Raw genomic sequence first — 21,600 nt, 5'->3', positions numbered from 1 at the left:
ACAACAGGAGTGCAAAATGTGTGGCTCTCCAGATGTTAGAATGCAACTCCCATCAGCCCCACCCAGCACAGCCAATGGTGAAGGATGATGGGAGTTGCAATACAACAACATCTGGAGGGCCACAGGTTCCCCACCCCTTGTGTCGAAGGTTGCAGTAGGTTGGGGGGGATCAGCAAAAATCAGGTGTCCTGCCTTGCATAAGTGTTTGCACTAACACAAAACCACCACTGGATACAAGCCATGCTGCTTACTTTCTCTGCCTAACTATATTCTCAAGTATGTATCCTCATGGAGGAACTGTACTGTGAGCCAGCTGCTTACATCTGCTGCCATTTCCATGACCCTGGTGCCTTGGAAAGGGCAACAGGGATCTCAGAAATCTCTCCAGCTTATCCCCACATAAGTGGCTAGTTTGCTCGAACGAGCTCATATTGGTTCTCCAGGTTTTCAGACAGGAGTCTTTCCTCACCCTGGGTTGAATCCAGTGTTAGTCCTGGTTAGAGTAGGACCATTGAAATGAGTGGGACTTAAGTTAGACTAGCATTGGCTACAGCTCCCTGTCAGGAGATGCCAGGGATTGAACCTCTGCATGCAAAGCATGTGATCTGCCTTTCCCAATTCATATATGCATTCTATATGTGCAGACACCTGATTTGTGCAATCTTCCACCCATTTTTTAAAAATGTATATAGGACCTAAGAACTTGATTCTGGCTTCTGTGAGGCACATCTGCTTTTCTTTGTATTGCATCTATGGAGGAATTGTTGTTCTGTAGAGTGAGTGTGTGTGTGTGTGTGTGTGTGTGTGTGTGTGTGTTTTTCAACCCAGCCTGACAGTTTAAATTGGACTTCCCCAGCCTGGCACCCTGCAGGTGTGGAACTACAACTCCCATCACCCCAGTCAGTGTGGCCATTGTCTGCTGGCTGGGAATGATGGGATCTGTAGTACAACACACTTGGAGGGTGCCAGGATGGGAAAGGCTGATTTAAAATATATACAGGTGGGGGGAGGTTGGAAACAAAAAATTGAAAGGATAATTTATTGTGTATGTGTATACCTGTGTGTGTTTTGATGCAGTTGAAGTTTTGAGCTTTTGGAAATGCTGAGCTGGGAATATGAGTGACCTCTAATCCCTGCTTCACAACTATGAAGGCATGAACTAATCTTGTGGCTCTACAGTCTCTCATACCTAAAAAAACTTCTTTGTAGAACCAATCATGGATGAACCGCTGCTTTCCCCCTTTTCCTACACTAGCTAAACAAAAATCAAACACTACAGAAGTGTTTCAGGGAAAACACTGGAGCATTAGCAATGACTCAGAGGGGAAAATCAATCTCTAAGAGCAGGTTAATAATAACCTCGGAGCAGGATATACCTCTGAGCCAGTTAAGGGGATTGGTTAATTGTACTTGCAGCCTAGGCAGTGTTAGGATGGGTACATCCGGTTATAAATGTTTCAGAGCTGGCAAACTAAGAATTAGAAATTCTCTGGTAAGGGTTGTGTTGAATGCCTTTTATTTTAAGGGTTTCTGCCATCAGCTCATAGATTTTAATGAATTATTCAGATCTCAGAGGTCTGCCCATAATAATTATAGGTGAAGTTTGTCCATATTTTTTGTGAAGGTAGAATGGAGAGTCTGTGTCAGCTATCATCAGACTTGCCTTTAGGTTAGTGTGTGTGTGCATGTGTGCATGTGATAAACACACACACACACACACACGTTTTGAGAAAGAGAAGAGTTTCTGGAGGGGAAAAATACCAATATCAAGTATGTGTTTGAAAACAAAACTTAACAGGGGCAAGTTCTTCTGAAGAAAGATAATGCATAGTGGTGATATTTTTTGGTCATATGCGCTCACACAATTCAACCCTACGTATGTGAACTCAGAAGTAAGCCTCATTGTTTTCATTGGGGCGAAATCCTAGGTAAAGTGTGCATAGGATTCCAGACAAACTGCTGTGTAGTATAATATAGGGCTACAATCACCACTAGGGATCAAAAACATGGGGCAGTATCCAACCCTGCCTGTGTACTAGTGGGAACAACAGTGTAATAGGAAGCTAACGCTTCATAGTGCAACCCCACAAACTAACTCAAACTAGCACTTCCAGAATGGGACAAGTCAGCATAGCTTCCTTCCGGGAGCTCCGCTGATTTGTCCCATTCTGGAAGCACTAGTTTGAGCTAGTTTCTAGCTGTGCTATTAAGTGCTACCTTCCTGTTGTGCCAGCAGTCATTCCTGCTTGCTCAAGGGCAGAGTTGGATACTGCCCTCGTTTTCCTACAGTGCAACTATATATCCATGATTATACTATGATTCCTGTTGGTCCTTTGGTATGTTGCTCAGCTCAAGTGTAGTGAAGGACTGGAGAATCCATCATTTGTTCAGTGAAAAGGTGGCAACCCTACTTGTAGATGTTTGCCTGAGGGATGTCATGAACAAATAGACTACCCAGGGGCAGTTTTTTACGGATGGCAGGGTGAATCCCACTTTTTGTAAAGTCCTGACTATATTTAATATTAAAGTGCAAAAAAGCTTTGTCTTTTAATAGAACAATTTGCGAATACCTTTAAAATACATCATAATGTTCTTGGCATGTTACAGGTCAAACTGTGACTCTTCTTAGAAATAATTTTAAAAAGCAGAAGGGGTGGGTGTACTTTTGGGATGCCTACCCACAAGCCTACTTACCTGTTTATAAGAATAGTGGTAGAACCTGTGAGTTGATCGGAAATGCAGGTGCTCCTGAGGAATAATCACATGGAGTGGAAGAATGATGTACCCGTGTGGCACCCCTGCTATACTACCAAACGCTGCAAACAATATCCCGGATAGTGGTATTATAGAAGAAGAAAAGATGGTTTTCCTTGGAATGAAGGATAGTCACAACATTGTTTTACTTTCTCTTCTAGGAAGTGGCTAGGGTTGTTTATGCAAATGTCATCCTTGCTGCTAAATGACTGCAAAATTAACGGTTAGTTAAGAACAATTTTTAATGAAATGTTCAGTGAGCTATGATTATGTACATGTGATCTTATTAATGACAGGAAGCGACAAGAGTGACTAACAAAAAGGCTAAGGCTGCAGTTCTAACCGTTATGGAGTAAGTCCCATTGAACTCAGTGGGATTAATTTCTGAGGAAACATACATAGGACTCCAGTATAATGAAACAATGCCTCATAATGTGCCATTCATAGCCCCGCTGAATGTTACTGCTTACTAGCAAAATGCCCATCCTTCTGACAAGTGGGGGGTCTCTTTCAATGCCAATGCAGAAATTAATACAGTGGATCACTACTGTTTTAAAGTACAGACTACCATGTTCAGGTCATCATCCATACTTATGTTCCTCAACTTGGTGCCCTCCAGATCTTTTGGACATCAACTCCCAGCAGCCCCAGCCAGCATGGTCAATGTCAGGCATGCTGGGAGTTGTAGTCCAAAATATCTGGAGGGCACCAAGTTGGGGAAGACTGATGTATGCCATGGCTGTAAAGTATATGACACGCTAAGCCAAATGCAGTACGTACACACACACTCACACACACACTCACACACACACTCACACACACACACGCTTTTGCAGTTTTGCATCAGAAATAGGAGGTTCATGTACTAGGCCAAAATATATAGCTGGTAGGCTGTGTTCAGCTTCATAGGACACAAGTTGTGCAGGCCTGATCCATTCCCAAGAACAATGGCCCATTTCCAGCAGTTTTTACAATAAGAAGCTTATGCGTAAGAGAAATACATGGTACATGTATGTGTCTACAGATTATTTGACAAGCTGAATTAATGTATCCAACCTCTGCAAACCACATGGTATCCATCCTAGTGCTGCAGTTGATTCCCACCCCCAGTGGTCCACACAGAACATGTGATGAATCTTGGGCTTGAGTGTGAGTGGTAGAGCTCACAGTTAAGGAAGGAACACAGACACCCACGCAAGGTAGTTTGCCATGCTGCTTCTAGCACTTCTGGTTGATGACCCTTGTAGTGTCAAATATTGTCTGACTGTGTTGTAAGGCACCTGTTGTGTCCATTTGAGACTTTATTTGATATTCTTGCTTTTTCAAGAAAACCACTGCCTAGTCTGTGGGTGTAATGTACTCGGTAGGAAAAGGTTTTTAAAGTTCAGTAATAGTCTGGAGCTTTAATAAACTTGAGACGTCTGCTAGAAAAAATATACAGAAGAGTGATCGCAGCTGATAAAAATAGTCTTAAAAATGCAAGGAGGTGACATCACACTAGACTAGCAAGGCATTTCAATCCTGGTCAATCATATCTAGGATTATTTTTGTTAAATATGCATTAATGCTTTACATTGTCCTTTTCACAAGGAAAATGATTCTATGACAATGGTTTTATTTTCTGGAATTTAGAACACTTGGAAAGAGATTACTTCATGAATAGTAGACTAAATATTTATGCGTCCAGGAGCATGAGGAAAATTTAAGCAATGGTAGAGCCAGTGAGAAGATGATCAACAATACCAAAGGATTACAGCAAAATAATCTAATTGCCCTGCCTCTTTCTTCACAGTAGTGCATGGAGTAGTGCTTGGATGTGAAGCTATGAGCATAGAATACTTTCTGGGGGGACACTTCACTCATTACACTTAAGAAGTTTTAGGTTTGCCCCTAAAAATGGAAAATGTAAAGGCATCAAAGCTGTGTTATCAGGGAAGTAGGTATAGTTATGGCTCCAATATACAGTATCCTAAGGAAGGTTTAGAGTAGACAGTTCTTCTATATACCTTCCTCATGGCCCTTCCTGGAAATGGTGATATTTTCTGGAGTTTTCCATCATGATAGATTAAGATTCTTCAGTTTGAATATTTCTCACAGCACAGTATATGGGGATCCTATTTCATGAATTTGTCATAAATAAAGAGTCTTGCTTCCATTTTACACTATTTGGGTTGAAAGACTATTATTCAAGTTACTCATTGCACTGGGATAATATTTTATTTTTGGCAATGGTGGAGGAAGATGTTTGCCACGTTAATTCTTCCTGGCACACATAGTTTCCCTGACTGACCGGTTGGCTGACTGAGCAGTCTTCCCAGACAGTAACAGCAAAGTTTCTTTAATCTGTGTCATCAAATGACTTTGTGACACCCAATCTGGGTCCCAAGAGTTCATTATCCTTTAGTGAGTGTGTATAGAAAAATTGAAGAGCACAAAAGCACGAAATTAAGACTGCAAGCTTCTATTGGTTTAAATGAAATAATACAGTTCTGATGTGATCTTGTAGCAGGGAATGGGCAAGAAAGTATTAAATATCATATTTTCTTCTAACAGTGTAAGGTGGCTTTTGTTTATTCAATTGTGTGTTATCTTACACTTCCTTTTTTTAAAGTCACCCATATGGAGGAACTGGTGAAAGGCGAACGTCACCTAGTACATCATTGCACAGCTATCCTCATCTGCCAGAATCCCCTATTAAAATCCTGTTCTCCTTGGATAGTGTTATATGAGCTTTCAGATGGATGCCTTTTCCACCTTGGCTCCCAGAGATCCTATTAGCTTGTTCAGAACTGGACTTCGGAGTTTTTGTTTGCAAAGCCAGTGCTCTGCCTCCAACTGAGAGCTCATATGTACCAATATGTTTCCCCCCTTTATACTGTATTAACCCATCACCTCCTTCTACCAATCTGAGGTTTCATTCTCTTGGTACCCATCCAAGATAACACCTCGTTTGTTTGTTTGTTTGTTTGTTTGAATTTTATTCAGAGATACGTGGCTTGAATTCATAACCTTCCTTCTCTCGTAAGAATACATGCCAAATACCTTTGCATCCTTCTGGTTGCATCATTTTGTGAGATGTGATATCCATTCCTTCCTTTCCACTTCACTGCGCATCTCCCCCCTCCTCTGCACACACATGCACAAAGGGCACGGCGTTTATTTATTTTTCAAACTTGGGTCAGGACAAAAGTTTGGGTTGGAATGATTCTCTGTTTTCTGATTCAGTGTAGTTAGCTAGGTTGAGTTGAGTTTTGGTTTTCAATATGGTACAATTTCTTCCTTGAACTTTTGACAGGTGTGGTAAGTTTACTGAATAAAGGAAAGGTTGCTGGGGTACTCCTGGTTGTTTCATTATAACATTGCCATTTCTCATTAAAGGCAGTATTGTGGAAGCAGTGCAGTTGGGAGGTTGATGATACAATATACCTGGTCTCAGGGAGACAGCAGTAAGACATCCATCTCTTGACTAGAATTACATATAGGCATTGGACATCTTTCTGTCCAGAAGGGTTTTTTTAATTTATAAGGATCCTACATGGACAATTAAGTCCCAGTTATTGTATCTTAAAAGATTGTTAGATATCCCTGAGCATTATATAGCAAAACTCTGTTTTCAAGAACAAAACAGGAGGTTGGTCCCACAATATGGAAGACTTATTCAGTATTCCCTGACAGTGTACGCCTTCTTTCGGGAGTGGGTTTTCAAAATAAAACTCCAGGATTGGATATACCTAATGATGCAAGTCAGGATAGGAGAGCTATCCAGTCCTCAGGTCATTGTTCTCAGGTTTCAGTAGATGGTATTGCAGCTTCCAAAAAGGCACCAGTAGGGATGCTGGAGAAATTTGAGATGGATTAAAATGAGCTCGGATTTCTAAGAATATGACCTGCGGAATCCAGTGAGGAGTGACCCCCCTCAGGCTGTGCGGAGTCTGTGGACTTTCAGATTATTTTTTTTACTTTCCCAAAATTTACACATATAAATCCATAGAAAAATATGTAGGTTTCTGCTGAGGAAACATTAAATGGAATAGGGGACAATACACTAAATACTACATACTGGGGTAAATTATGTAAATACTTACATAAATACTTAATGTAAATATTTACGTAATTCCGTATTTTTCTGTGTAATGAAAAAAAAATATTCACATCTGTCTGTGGGCGGATGGCGGAAAGAAAGGCACCTGACAATCTGCAAAACACAGACGGCATGGATTTTACACAGTCCATACATCCCTAGGCACCAGAAGCCTATCCCCCTACCTTAAGTTTCTGCCATTTTCTCCTTTGAGGCAAACCTTCACTGAGCTACGCTTTCAGACAATGGCCTCCACCCATTTAGGTGGAAGGTATTCTAAGTTGCCAGTTATACAGCAATTACGTATTTGTGGAGCCCTACAAATAGCGAATATTGTTCATTACATGTTCTGTGAGTTGCATTGATCTCCAAGAAAGAAATTTATTGCTTCGTTGTTAAAACAATGTCTGGACAAACGTTATCTGGGAAAATACTAGCACTGTTATCTGATGATGATCCCTAACGTCACTAAATGGGTGGCCTTGTTTGCAATTGCAGCTAAGAAAATTAGAGCAAAGTTTTAACAATCTATTTCCAGTAATTTCAAAGGTGATGACCTAGCTCTGTTTTAACCTTTTGTAATAACCTATGGTTTATACAAATAAATGTCTTCAGCTGAGTTTATAAGGATATAATAGGAAGATATAGTTAAGCTGGTAATAGCCAGTGGGGTGGTTCACCAGGTGAAACCACCAGTGGCCTTTGCATGGTGATAGAGGGGGAGAGGGCTTGCTGGCCTTACCTTTCAATGCCAGGAGGTGGGAGTGAGGGCGAGAGGTGCTGCAGCCAGCACCGTGCAAGCGCGTGGCTTCTGAGCGAACGGTCACCCCTGTAAAACAGTCTCTAGATCTTTATGAACAAGAGGCTCCAGTTACATTGTTGACAGTAGATTCTGTGCCAGGTTTGATTAATCAAGGGTCTAGCAGTGTATCCTTAGTTATAATCAGAGACACTTGTTTATTACTTCACCATAAATCCAGTTATTTCAGTCCAGCCAAAGAAAGTCACCACAGGGCTCTCAGTTAAACTAAAGGAATTTATCTTCATCTGTCTATTACTCCAGTGGTAAATGGTTCTCTTCAATGGGCTTGGCATTTGGCATTGATGTCAAATCTCACCACCTTCATTTATTTACTGGATGGTAACAATCAGAGACTTTTGAAAAATTGTGGGCCCCGTAGCCTGTCTGAATTGACACTATAAAAATAAAAAAGTAATACATTGAAGTATTTTTGCTTGTCCCTTAACATTTATAATATATATATATATCCTCCTGCACTCTGGGTTCATGATTACAGTCCAGTGGATAAAGCTGAACGAGAGATGAGGACCACAGACTCAATATTATCGAACTGAATGCTTTATTGATGGACAGTACTCAGCACAGAAATAGTAGTGAAATAATATTGTTGGTCTGCAGCACAGGAATAGGAAAACATCTATCCAGACAATACAGTGTAAGGAATGGAATCATTTAGACTTTAGGAAATAATATCAGGATCATGTACATAAATAATCAAGTGGACTGTGCCTTCGAAAGCTTATACCAGAATAAATACGTTTGTTAGTCTTTAAGGTGCCACAAGACTCTGTTGTTTTTGCTGCAGCAGACTAACACGGCTCCCCCCCCCCCCCCGGAAATCATTACAACAATGGCACTCAGAAAGTGTGGCCTTCTGGTCCGAAGCAGGAGTGCTCAGGATAAAAAGGCGGGCCAGATATTGCAGCACCTAGGACAGCTCCTAGTAAGCAACATGCTCCCATAAGGTCTGAGACCACAAGCCCTTTATCTTCAGTCCAGAAACCCCCTCCCAGACTCCATCTGTTCCTGGAAACTGGAAAGCCTTAAAGGGACAGGCCTAAAGCCTAGCGCTCCTCTGTTGCTCTAGGAGCTCATAGCGGGCATGCTGCTGGCATTGGCACACTGGCTCCTTGAATTGTGAAGCTCTTGGAGATGGATGTGCTGGCCCAGTGCTGGACTCTGGGGGTGCAGTTGTTAGTCCAAGCTCAAGGGTCTTTGGCTTTGGGGTATCCAGCATCTTGGGCATGGAGGCCCCTGGTTCTGCAGTGGTGCTTGGGCCTAGTACCTCCTCTGTTGACACCACTGGTTCCTCAGTCTCTTGAGTCTCAGTCACTACTGGATTCTGGGGTCATGACATCAAGTGACTAATGAAAGGAGTTGTAATAAGAATTCTAAATCGGCATCTCCCTACTAACATTCCCTTCAGCCCATCTAGTTTATTTTCCATACTTACTAAGTTTCCTAGCTGTTCTAAACTGCCCAGCATAAATTCATCTCCAGCAGAGTTGGAAGGAAGGAAGGAGAAGGGAAAACAACAAAAAAAGAAAGAGGTGACATATGGAATTCCCCTTTTATACTGATCAGGGATTGGACCAGATCTTTTCATCATTTGTATCATTTTTGAACTAGGCATTAAGACATTCATTCTCTGTCTCTTTCTGCCTCCATGTATGTTTGTGTGTGCATGTGCACTCAATTTTTCTAGGGGAGAATGTCACCATTGCCTCTGTAATTGTCTTCCTTTTGCTTCATCAGCATTTTTTGTATCAGGGTCTTTTTCTAGACAACTGTTATCTTCTTCTCTGGAGGCGTTAAGGATGTAACATCCGCTGTGCCACGGATGTTCCTCAGCTTCTTATCTTCTTGTTATCAACAGGTACCAAGGTTACACCCTAGCAGTCACTCTTTGCTTCAGCAAAATAAATCACTTAGACCCACAAACAGCTTTCCTGGCTTCCTCAGAGGTTGCACAGGGTTGTATTTCTGTGTCATTGCTCTCCATCCTTTTCATTCCATAATGTCTCCTCTAGGACTTGCAAAACACAATCACAGTGACATGTGGCCTCCATATTTAATCCAGGGTGGCCAGTGGAACTGCACCAAGTATCAAACATTTGGGGAAAATCTGTTTTATAGCCTGAAAGAATACCAGTGAACATTTGGAAATTCTGATTTATTAGCCCCTCTTCTTTGGCTTTAAAAAGGGAAAGGCTGAGCTGATCAGTCAAAACATTTGGTTTGTCTGGAAGTAGTTAATTAAGCTAAGCAACCGACATTCATGTTCGTTTTCTGCAGTGGTCACCGATTGGGAAGCCAGTGTTTGCATGGTGTCTTTGTTTTTACAGTACCAACCCTCCAATGATTTCTCCAGTCAGCTATTCCTCCTTAGTGGAACAACTGAGTTGAGTCAGTCTCTCATTGAGCCAAAGAACTTAAGAACAGTTCTGCTAGACCCAACCAAGGATATCTCTAGAGCAGCATACTGATTTCCAGTGGTCAGCTAGATTTATTGTGAGAAGCTTACAAGCAATGCATGAAAACAGGAATCCTCCTGTATTCTTTGCTTGTTCCCTTCATCTAGTATTCAGGGATACACTGCCTTTCAACATGTACATTCCATTCAGCTATCATGGCTAATGAATTTTGATAGAACAATCCTCCACAAATTTGTGTAGTCCATTTCTAAAGACATCTAAGTTAATGGCCCATCACCATATTTCATAGAATTGATTTCCATACATTTTGTGTTTACTTTCTTTTGTTTGACCTGAACATCCAGGTGGCCAATTTAATTGTGTAATCTCATGGGGTGTGTGTGTGTGTATGAGAGAGAGAGAGAGAGAGAGAGAGAGAAATGTTTACCTATTGTTCATCATTTTCTAAATTTCTATCATGTTCCCCCCTTCAGCACCTTTTTTTCTAAATAAAAAAAGGCCCCAAATGTTTTAGTGTTTCCATATAGAGCAGGTGCTGTTTTGTTGCTGTTGTTTTTAAAGCCTCCAAGTAAGGAAGGGAAGATGCTTGCTACAGCCTTGAGTTTGCAGACTAACTTTTTGGAACTCCTGGATACTGAGGTGAAAGGAACAGCATCTCTGCAGCAACACTCCTGTGGCCATGATACAGCCATGGCCAAATTAACGCTTGGTACTTTCTTCCATTGCATCGTAGGTTTTCCGCCTCTCTGTGCAATGACACTCCCCCTGCAGCTGTTGGCAAAATGTGGTTATTAGTCAGTAGTTTTCCCTGAGATCCTGTGTGCACTGATGCTTTATGTCCTGTTCTTAAATCATCCTTTTATCTAGGCAATCAGAGTCTGAAAGGGACTATGTCAGATGAATGCGCAGCCAGTGTCAGGCTGCCATCCCGTTGGTGATAAATTCACTTTCTCCCTTTATGCTTTGACACTGAATCATATTTCTGACAGGATGGAAATGTCTGTACTGGCAACTTGTGGGTACAAGATACACAGCTCTGTTAGCAAATGTCAAGAGAAATCTTAGGACACAGAGCAGGGAAAGGTGCTTTGAATCTATTTTTCCCCCTAGAAACGATGGCCACCAGGAATCTTCACACAAACAGAAAACGTAAGGGAAGAAAAATTCAAAATTGTCCCTTAGTACAGAAGGTGCCCTAATTCTTTTGATTTAAGGGTAACTATTTGTGTGTCTTAACAGTGCAGGCAAGGTGCCTGGGAGGAAAGATCAAGTTCTTTTAATAAACACATATTAGGAGAAGACACTAGAGCTTTGCAGTTCCTGTAGACTGACTGAGCAATTGTTTATTTTATATCTTGCCTTTGACCCACAAGGCAGTTTACAAAATAGGATAAAACAAGATGAACATATTTCAGCAATTAAAACACTCAGATAAAACAGAAGAAAAGATTAGCACTAGATGGAATTTGATACACACATGCAGTGTGGTTCGTGGTCATTAACCCTTGTGAATTTTGTAGATCAGGAACATTTTCAGGAGACGAACAAAGGGTGGTCTGGGCACTTTAATGTCACCCCAGACAAGCTGACCACTTGATAGGATAGCATTATTCTAGATCAGCCTTCCCCAACTTGATGTCTTCCAGATGTTTTGGACTCCAGGAATTCCTGACCATTCCATGCTGGCTGGGGCTGATGGGACTTGAAGTCCAAAACATCTGGGGGGCACCAGGTTGAGGAAGGCTGTTCTAGATGGTTATTGCAGATATGGCTGCTGGGTTTGGCTATTCATAATAATACACTTTGAACCTTGTTGAAACCATTTTTCTGGAGAAGTGCCTTGTGTGCCTTTTAAAGGTTTTTTCCTTTTGTATTTTTCTTTTAATACAGACACCAGCCCTCTGTGGTAGCTCTTTTAAATTAAAAATGTACCAGGGATATTGGCCTTAAATTGTGGTTAAGGATGGATGGCCTGTTACAACTCCATAGCAAAATAGGTCATACAATACTACTGCTTTCTGTCATTTTGAGTTTTCAAAGATGCTTGGCACATATTAACATCCATTTCTTTCTCTTCCCTTAGGCCTTGAACAGAGGTATCGCAGCTGTTAAGGAAGATGCCGTAGAAATGCTAGCCAGCTATGGGTTGGCGTACTCGCTCATGAAGTTTTTCACAGGTCCAATGAGCGACTTCAAGAATGTGGGGCTGGTGTTCGTTAACAGTAAGAGGGACAGAACCAAAGCAGTTTTGTGTATGGTTGTGGCTGGTGGTGTGGCTGCTGTATTTCACACCTTGATAGGTAAGCCTGCCTTCCAATTGCTATTGAAACTGTACTTCTGTTTGTATGGCTTGTTGATCCATTTCTCCTGTATGTCCTAAAACCTGCCTGCTTATATACATGTTGATTGTAAGTTTTGAGGGAACTGGGAAAGGTGTTGTAGCTAAACCTCTGGCTGATGGCACCTACATGTCCTCACCAAGCACACAACACACCCCTTGTGATGTGGTTTCAAGTTTTCCCCATGGCATACATCTCAAGCCTGTCATAAAAATAAGGTCGCAGCACAACTGTCAAGTAACTTAGTGACAGATTGGTAACAGCCTTAAATATTCTCACGGTTTGTTTATTTATTCTGGACTTCTGGAGTGGATAGAAAATATACAGTATAGGAGAGAGATAAGTTTGAGAATGCTAGAATGAGAGGAGTGTGTTCTTAAACTTGGATTTAACTCCATTTTCGGGCCAAGCTGATGTTCCCCCTGCTCACCTTCTTCCTGAGAGTAAGAGGATGCAATCTTTCTGCAGCCCTTGGACTTCTGGCAGGTTGTAGTGGCCAGAGGGTCCTTCCCCTTGCCTATGCAACTTCTAGGCAACTGATAGTTGCAGCAGAGCTATTTCTGGAAGGGAGGTGGAAGCAAACTCCCTGAAGCTACAGGTCTTCTGGCTAATTTCTGAGGCCAGGCTGGTCTTCCCTTTGGACTGGCCAGGTTTGGAGATCCCCACTTCACCACGCAAATCCCATCTTATTTATTATTTATTTATGATGTTTCTGTATCAGCCGCCCCATAATCAAAGTTCTCTGGGCGGCATACATAAAAAAATATTAAATACAATATGAACAGTAAATGTGTATGTGTGTGTGTGTGTATATATACACACACACACACACTGTATAAAACACATATCAAAGATTCAGCAATAAAATTAAACACAGACATGTCTTAAAACTTTAAAAAGATAAAACCTCAAAGTCCATTAAAAAGCTCCTAAAGGGCTTCTAAAAAGCCTGGCGAATTTTTAAAAAAAGTTTCTGCCTGGCACCAAAAAGAATGCAAAGTAGGTGTCAGGCAAACCTCTTCGGGGCAGGCATTGCACACCCATTGCGCTTGTAAATAGTATAAGTCCTTGTAAATAGTATAATGTCTGAAGTACTTGTTTTGAGTTTAGGTTCTTAATATGCCAAGGCTACATGAAGTTGTGTATTGTTGGATTCTGAGTCTGTATGCTTCTCTTCTCAGAATGATGCAAGCCACTTACCATATCATTAAAATGACTCTACTAATACTTTCTTACTTTGCTATAAGCCTTGTTCTTGCATAATAATAGTATTCTCAGGTGGATGGTGCGCAAACTTCAAGTATAGCCTGATGGGATCTGAGCTAGCGGTGACCAACCAGGAAAGAGATCTTGGAGTTGTGGTGGACAGCTCAATGAAGATGTCAACCCAGTGTGTGACTGCTGTAAAAAAAAAAAAAAAAGGCAAACTCCATGTTAGGCATAATTAGTAAAGGAATTGAGAATAAAACTGCCAACATCATAATGGCCTTATACAAATCTATGGTGCAACCACACTTGGAATACTGTGTACAGTTGTGGTCACTACACCTAAAAAAATATATTGTAGAGGTGGAAAAAGTGCAGAAAAGGGCAACTAAAATGATCAAGGGGCTGGAGCATCTCCTCTTTGAGGGAAGGTTACAACAGCTGGCCTGGAATACAGGAGGGTAAGGGGAGACATGATAGAGGTGTACAAGATTGTGTGTGGTGTGGAGAATGTGGATAGGGAGACATTTTTCTCCCTATCTCAAAATACTAGAACCCAGAGTCATCCCATGAAGCTGATTGGTGGGAGATTCAGGACAGATAAAAGGAAGTACCTCTTCACACAGCACATAGTTAAACTATGGAATTCACTACCACAGTATGTAGTGATGACCACCAATTTGGATGGCTTTAAAAGGGGGTTAGACAAATTCCTGGAGGAAAAGGCTATCAGTGGCTACTAGTCTTGATGGCTATGTGCTACCTCCAGTACTAGAGGCAGTGAGCCTGTGTACACCAGTTGCTGGGAAACATGGGTGGCATGGTGCTGTTGAGCTCATGCCCTCTTGTGGGTTCCCAGTTGACAGCTGGTTGGCCACCGTGAACAGAATGCTGGCCTAGATGGACCCTTGGTCTGATCCAGTATGGCTCTTCTTATGGCAGAATAGAGTCTGTTATTGGTGCTAAGTAACTCAGGGAAAAGAAAAATGCACTTCTCATGCATCAGAAAATGTCTCTATTTTTCATTAGCATGTCTTACAGTGCAGTCCTATGTGTCTATCCAGAAGTAAATCCTATTGAGTTCAATAGGGCTGTGAGTACAGGACTGCATGCTTAAAGTATTTTAAACTACACAGTGAAATTAATAGGGAGCTAACTTGCCTGTGAACAGTGTACATTTCCACAAATTAGAGTAATGCAAGAAGATTAGCTAACGCAGCCCTGAGTCTCTGTGCTGCTTTCGACATCCTAGCTTTTCATTATATAAGCATTCCGTGGTTGGTTTCCAAAATTGTCACTGGGACTATGGCCATTTGGCTAGAAATGCAACCTTTATCCAGAGTCACTTGAGGAGATTTGTCAATATAGGATCAATATTCAGTTACTTGATAAGATCTTTGAAAGCAAATAATAATATCTTATTCAAGGAAGACTTTTGTTTGGACACGACTTAACGACTGAACAACCAAGTCAACTGGATTCAATGTAATGTTCCAGCTATTATGCTGGAATTTGTTTTGCATTCATACATTCATTTTCTTAAGAAAATATACCTAACAAAGCTCCAAGACTTTTGTTTAGAGTTTATTATCAAGTTTTGTTCTATAAGTAGCAAGAGAGATGAAGCAGCATGATAATTTTCTCTTGTTCTGATATATTGGCAAAAGCATTATTACCAAAAGGTTTCACAGAATATTGACATCCCTCTCTTCAAACATTACACAGAAAACGTCCAGACTTTTCCATGTATAGATCCCCCCAGCTGCGTTAGATGATGATGAAAATATCAGCAGGAGCAGTGTCATTTTTCAACACACACACACACACACACACACACACACGTGTGTGTGTGTATCCAGAATTTACAGGCACACGTAAACAGAGGCAATCCCTCTTGCTGCATTAGAATGCATTCACAATATGGGACTAAATGAGTAATTCCTTCACTTTGTGCTGTGCTTTGACAATACTGGGAGAAAGCGAGAAGGATTCTGACTGTTTCTGAATGCCTGCAAGTCCTTGCAAAAATGGGAGAAACACCCTGCTGCTCCCTCAAGTCCTCTACACGTGTCAGCAGGCTTGTGGGGAGGTGCAGGCTCTCTCCCCCCTTCCTGGCACAAAGCCAAGACCCCCTCCCCCACCCTCCCGCTGCAATTCATGGAGAACTCAGAAGGCGAGGAGGGGTCCCTCACATTGTACCAGGGTTGGGCAGGCAGGCACTAGGAGGTCATTCGTGAGCTTAAGTTGCAATATGGGTTTCGTATGTGGACCTCTGGTGATGGTACACAACAGACTGACTGACTCGCAGTTTATCAGGTCTCATGGTGCTTGTCAGCAGCTGCCAGTATTTCCTAGGAAAGGGAAACTTAAATTTTTGTGCATATTATGAGAGCTGTCCACGTTATAGGACAGGGCTTTGTAGCAAATATGATTGCAAGTCCTGGATCAGTGCTTAGACTCAGTAATGGGCTGGATGAGGGCCAGTAAACTGAGGCTGAATCCTGGCAAGACAGAAGCCCTGTGGGTGAGCGGTTCCCGGGTCCCGGAGATAGGCTCATTGCCTGTTCTGGATGGGGTTGTGCTCCTTTGGAAAGATCAGGTTCGTAGTCTGGGGGTTCTCCTAGATCCATCGTTGTCGCTGGAGGCCCAAGTGGCCATGACGGCTTGGAGTGCCTTTTACCAGCTTCAGCTGATTCACCAGCTATGGACAGGGATAGCTTGGCCACTGTGGTACAGGCGTCAGTAACCTCCAGACTGGATTACTGCAATGCAGTCTATGTGGGGCTGCCCTTGAGGCTGGTCCAGAAGCTGGAGCTAGCACAGAATGCAGAAGCTCGGCTGTTGTCAGGAGCTGCCCCCTTTCAGCATGCAACTCCTTTGCTGAGGGAATTGTACCTAGCTGCCTATCTGCTACCAGGCCAGGTTTAAGGTATTAGTGCTCATGTTGTTGTTGTTGTTGTTGTTGTTGTTGTTGTTCAGTCGTTCAGTCGTGTCCGACTCTTCGTGACCCCATGGACCATAGCACGCCAGGCCTTCCTGTCCTGCGCTCTCTCCCGGAGCGTGCTCAAGTTCATATTCATTGCATCCGTGATGCTATCTAGCCATCTCATCCTCTGCCGTCCCCTTCATGTATAATGCCCTAAACAACTTAGGACCAGAATACCTGAGAGAGCACCTTCTTCCATACCAATCTGCCCAGTCACTGAGGTCATCAGAGGGCATGTCCCTGGTGGTTCCATATGGACCCATGGCCTGGCTGGAGTGCACCAGGAAAAGAGCCTTCAGTGTGGTGGCTCCCGTCCTGAGGAACTCCCTGCCTTCGGAGGTCAGGCAGGCACCGTTGTCTTGCTTTTGGTGCCTCCTGAAGACATTGTTATTTTGAGAGGCCTTCCTTGAGTGACCAGCTGCCATTTATTGAGTTCAGAATTTGTTTCTTTTCAAACTTTTTAATTGTTTTAATGTGATTTTTATTCTTTTAACTTTGTTGTTCACTGCTCTGAAATCTTTTGATGTGGAGCAGTATATAACTATTGTAAAGAAATAAATACATGACTGCTGTGCTGTAGTAACTCCTGAAGTATTCTAATGCATAACAATAACATCTTGAATAGCATCATCTTGAAAAATGCATTTGTCCAAAAAGTCCTGTCAACTTGCATATTTCAATCCAGGTTTGATGATTTTAATGTGCTGGAGATAGAACTTTGTTCCCAGCCAGTAAGAAGCCGGGCTAGGAGCTGAGGTGGGAGAAGGAGAACGTTGGGGATTTGAAAAAGAGGGCTTGCAAAAGACAAGATGGAGGAGAAGAGCTAGATAGAGGAATGAGCTGTGGAAAGACCATTGAGGAGAGAGAAAAGAAGCAGATCAGGTGTCCAGCATCCTGCGCTAGGGGTGTATAGGGGAACTATAGTGGAAAAGGTATAGTGGTGGCTACAGCCTCAGACGAGCAAGGTTCCAAATTGCAGAGAGAGAGAGAGAGAGAGAGAATTGGTGGGGCTGTGCAGTGTAATAAGCACTGCAAGGCTTAGCATTACTCAATTAGTTTTGCTAGGAAATGACATAGGTTAATGGTATTATTATGGCTGAAGTTGATGTAATTTCAAACAAGTTAGCACAAGTGCATGACTTCATATCATTCATCCAAGTTAGCTTGCTTATAAATAATTTCAACACCAATGCCACCCCCATCAAAGTGATGGTATTAATTACTCCTGTCTTTCTTTTTATCCCGAAGCACCTAGAGTATAAAGTACTTGATTTTTTAAAAGATGTATTATTATTATTGCTGTTGTTATTGTTATTCTTATTCTTATTTCTGCAGCGTACAGTGATTTGGGGTACTACATTATTAACAAGTTGCATCATGTGGACGACTCCGTGGGAAGTAAAACACGCAAGGCCTTCCTTTATCTTGCAGCCTTCCCTTTTATGGATGCCATGGTGAGTTCGCAACATACAGCACAATCCTATGCATGTTCAGACAGAAAAAAAGTTGTACAACTACATTACATGGCTGGCTGGGGCATGCTGGGAGTTGTACGACTTTTTTTCTGTCTGAACATGCATAGGATTGCACCCTTTCTTTACTATCCTTGCACTTGGAGAATGTGGTGAAAGAGATAGTGGCACCTCACTCAGCTATTGGCTCTTTCAACCCAGGTGTGGATCCAGGTGGGGCGCCCTTCACTGACTCCCGCCTGCCAACTTCCTCTTCATATGTTTCACTCAGAGTCTTCTTTTAACTGCACATCTGAGTATGCAGTCTCGGTTTCACAAAGTGTTCGGTAAACTCTTTCATTTAAAAAACAACAACCTCCTTTCTGCCATCTCTTGAGTAAGTCATGATTAGGCTTGTGAGGTTAGCAAGTTAACTCAATCCAACATCTCTGCACCTGGCTCCCAATTAGACCTTAATGCATTGAGTGCAAAGGTCTGAAAATGGCTCTATAAGTACATTGAGAGCCCTTTTCCACCCCAGAGCCTTTTCAGACCATCACACTCAATGCTTACATGTGGGCCTATGTGCAGGCCCACATCCCCTCCCTACAAAAGTGCCCTATACACAAGCAGGCAAAATGTTTCTTTGACTATTTCACCCTTTCCCAACCTTGAATCCCCAGACATTGGACTACAGTGCCCATCATTCCTGACCACCAGTCATACTGGGGGTGATGGGAATTATAGCTGAATAACATCTTGGGGACCAAAGGCTGGTCTATGAAAATGCACTGCATTCAGAAACCACAGTTTGCATTGAAGTAATTTTCTACCCTCATAATTGATAAATTGTATCTGAGTCTGGGTTATCTTGAGTCAGAAAGGCTGGATTTGGGGGAAGAGACAAGGAATGGTTTACATAGTTCTAGGGCCATTCCAACAAATACTGGCGATTTGAAGTCTCCATTAATCTCAGAGGCACTCTGAAGTTAAAAAGGTGTCTCTGTTAATCAGGTTGTCATTAACTTTATTTTTCTACCCTCTTCAGGCTTGGACGCATGCGGGTATTCTTTTGAAACATAAATACAGTTTTCTAGTGGGATGTGCCTCCATCTCAGATGTCATTGCTCAGGTAAGGACTAATTCCAGTCACAACTATTTCTACCGGAGAAAGGGCCTAGCCAAACCTACACCATACCCATGCTTGGAACAGTTTGGGGCAGTTTGCATGTAATTTAAAAAAAAATGTTGGTTGACTTGAACAAGACAGCCTGCTGGTGCACACTGCCCAGTTGCTCCTGCTGCAAATGGGAGTGGCTAAACAAACTATGGACCTTGTGTCCATGGTTTGTTTAGTGTTATGTAAGAACCAGGAATTCTGACCTGTCTCTCCCTCAGCAAATCAGAGAAATAGCCCAAGAACAAACCAAGAATTTTGACCTGTCTCTCCCACAGCAAGTCAGAGAAATAACCCAAGAACAAACCAAAAATTATCACCTGTCTCTCCCTCAGCAAGTCAGAGAAATAACCCAAGAACAAACAATGGGTTATTTCTCTGGCTTGTTGTGGGAGAGACAAGCCAGAGTTCCTGGTTCACATGTCATGGCCAACAACCAGGGGACAGAGCACCAGCATGCTGCCTTGTTAATGACAACCCAAAATTTCAAAAATCTTGGATGTCATTACATGTGAACCAGGCCTCTATGTTTTGCAAGCTTCTGTATAAATATGTAGGATTCCCCTGTAACAGGGTTGAAATTCATGGTTGCTGACATCAGCACTGAGGAGCTGATATTGAATAGATGTTAAATGTTATGGACTATTAATGTTACTAACTCTGTTGGAATGTTTATACTATGCTACTAATATTTTCTATTATATTTTTGTTGCTAAATAGAAAGATGTAGCTATACTTTTTTTTGTTTCTTTCATAGCTAGCGTGAGTAAATATGATTCAATAAACCAATGTTAGATAGTTAGTGATAGTGATGAAATGGATGTCATTAAATCCATTGTTGACTTTTCTGTGTTAAACTTAATGCTATTCTTTGGGGTTTATTTCGTTCCCCCTCTCTCTCAGCCTCTCCATCTAAACGGTTTTTTTAGGTGGAAAAGTTACAACAAAAGAGTCTTTCTTACTCTTATTAACAAGTGGTCTTGTGAAGGCTTTATGGCAAAAGTCTGAGTTACCACATGCTGAAAGAGAAATACCTTGAAAATGGTTGTGTGAATTTTCCTCAGAACATTTAAAAAAATGGACTACTAAAATGGCAATTTTAGCAATTCCGCTTCTCTGAAGAAAACTATTATGTTTTCTTCTTGGCATTCCGAATCAACGATTTCTCTGTCAGAATGATGCTCAATAATGTTACCTCAGCCCATTAATGCTTGTAGACACATTAAATTTAGACATGCAAAACTAACAAACTGGTTACCGAATATTCACTTAAAAACTCTATTCACATAAAAACAAAAAACTCTGTTGTTCCTTGCTTTTTGCTTGCTTCTTGCCATTAAATTATCCAAATGTTATGCCTGCCTTTGATATTTAACAGAGTTTTTGCCATTGAATTTCTCTGTTTTTTGAAGTGTCATTTGCTAGTGGTTATAACATTTCAAAGGGATGCATGCTGCTAGAGGAGACACATTGCCTTGCACTGGAATATACGTTTGTTTCTGTCATTGTTTCCTACCCATTCCCCAAGGCTTCTCCACACCACCCCATTTTCTTCCTCCTATTGCCCACAAAAGAACTCTTACTATAAGCACCCTTTATTTTAATTTTTAAAATCTTCTCAGGCTCCTTCCCCCAGCTGTCTATTCATGCCCACAGCTCTAAGTGAATGAGATATAAGAGACACATATTTGTGGGAGCTGGTCCATAATTTTCCACTGCATTTTTATAATACAAAGTCCGCAATTTTGTGTTATGTGCTAAATGTCTAATGAAATTGACCATTAAGTTCTGCTCTCTGCCACCTCCTGTATAGGTTATGTATTGGCCAAAAAAGGAGGAGACCCAGAGATTCTCCAGAACGGAACACACACATGTATTCTGTCTGACCATGACTATTTAGCAGCAAAGATCTCTGAATAATAATTAAGTTGTATATTCGAAACATTATGGCTGGATCCAAAGTGGTTTAGTTTTCTGATAGTAATTCAGAATTATGTTTTCATAACCTGTCTTTCTTTTTTCCTTTCCTTTCTTCAACAGGTTGTTTTTGTAGCCATTTTACTCCACAGTCACTTGGAATGCAGGGAGCCTCTTCTCATCCCCATATTGTCTTTGTACATGGGAGCACTTGTCCGATGTACCACCTTATGCCTGGGTTACTACAGAAACATACACGACATTATTCCTGACAGTAGTGGACCAGAGATGGGGGTATGTTTTCATGCACTGGTAAATCTAGCTGTATGATTAGGCACACGTATCTTCGACGGCTAGGAGTGCTTTTCACAAGCTCAGTCAACTATGGTCATTCCTTGACAGAGATACCTTGACCGCTATGGTCCATGTACTGATAACCTCAAACTGGATTA

At 41.7% G+C, this 21,600-nt stretch overlaps 1 protein-coding gene across 3 annotated transcripts in view; it reads left to right on the top strand.

Annotated features, from left to right (window-relative positions):
* The window catches only part of ANKH (ANKH inorganic pyrophosphate transport regulator), a 126,867-nt gene that overhangs the window by 70,633 nt on the left and 34,634 nt on the right, over positions 1-21,600 (top strand). For all 3 annotated transcript variants that reach the window (XM_084850569.1, XM_084850571.1, XM_084850570.1), the window contains 4 exons: positions 12,156-12,372; positions 17,939-18,057; positions 19,103-19,186; positions 21,272-21,442. In XM_084850569.1, the coding sequence (XP_084706695.1) occupies positions 12,156-12,372; positions 17,939-18,057; positions 19,103-19,186; positions 21,272-21,442 (591 nt within the window). The remainder of the gene's footprint in view (positions 1-12,155; positions 12,373-17,938; positions 18,058-19,102; positions 19,187-21,271; positions 21,443-21,600) is intronic.

This window comes from Heloderma suspectum, chromosome 4 (assembly GCF_057233095.1).
Source record: "Heloderma suspectum isolate Gila_16-S chromosome 4, 16-S_ref, whole genome shotgun sequence".
In the NCBI taxonomy this organism is placed as follows: Eukaryota; Metazoa; Chordata; class Lepidosauria; order Squamata; family Helodermatidae; genus Heloderma; species Heloderma suspectum.
Note: the sequence above shows the minus strand (reverse complement) of the source record. Positions and strands in the feature narration are given on the sequence as shown.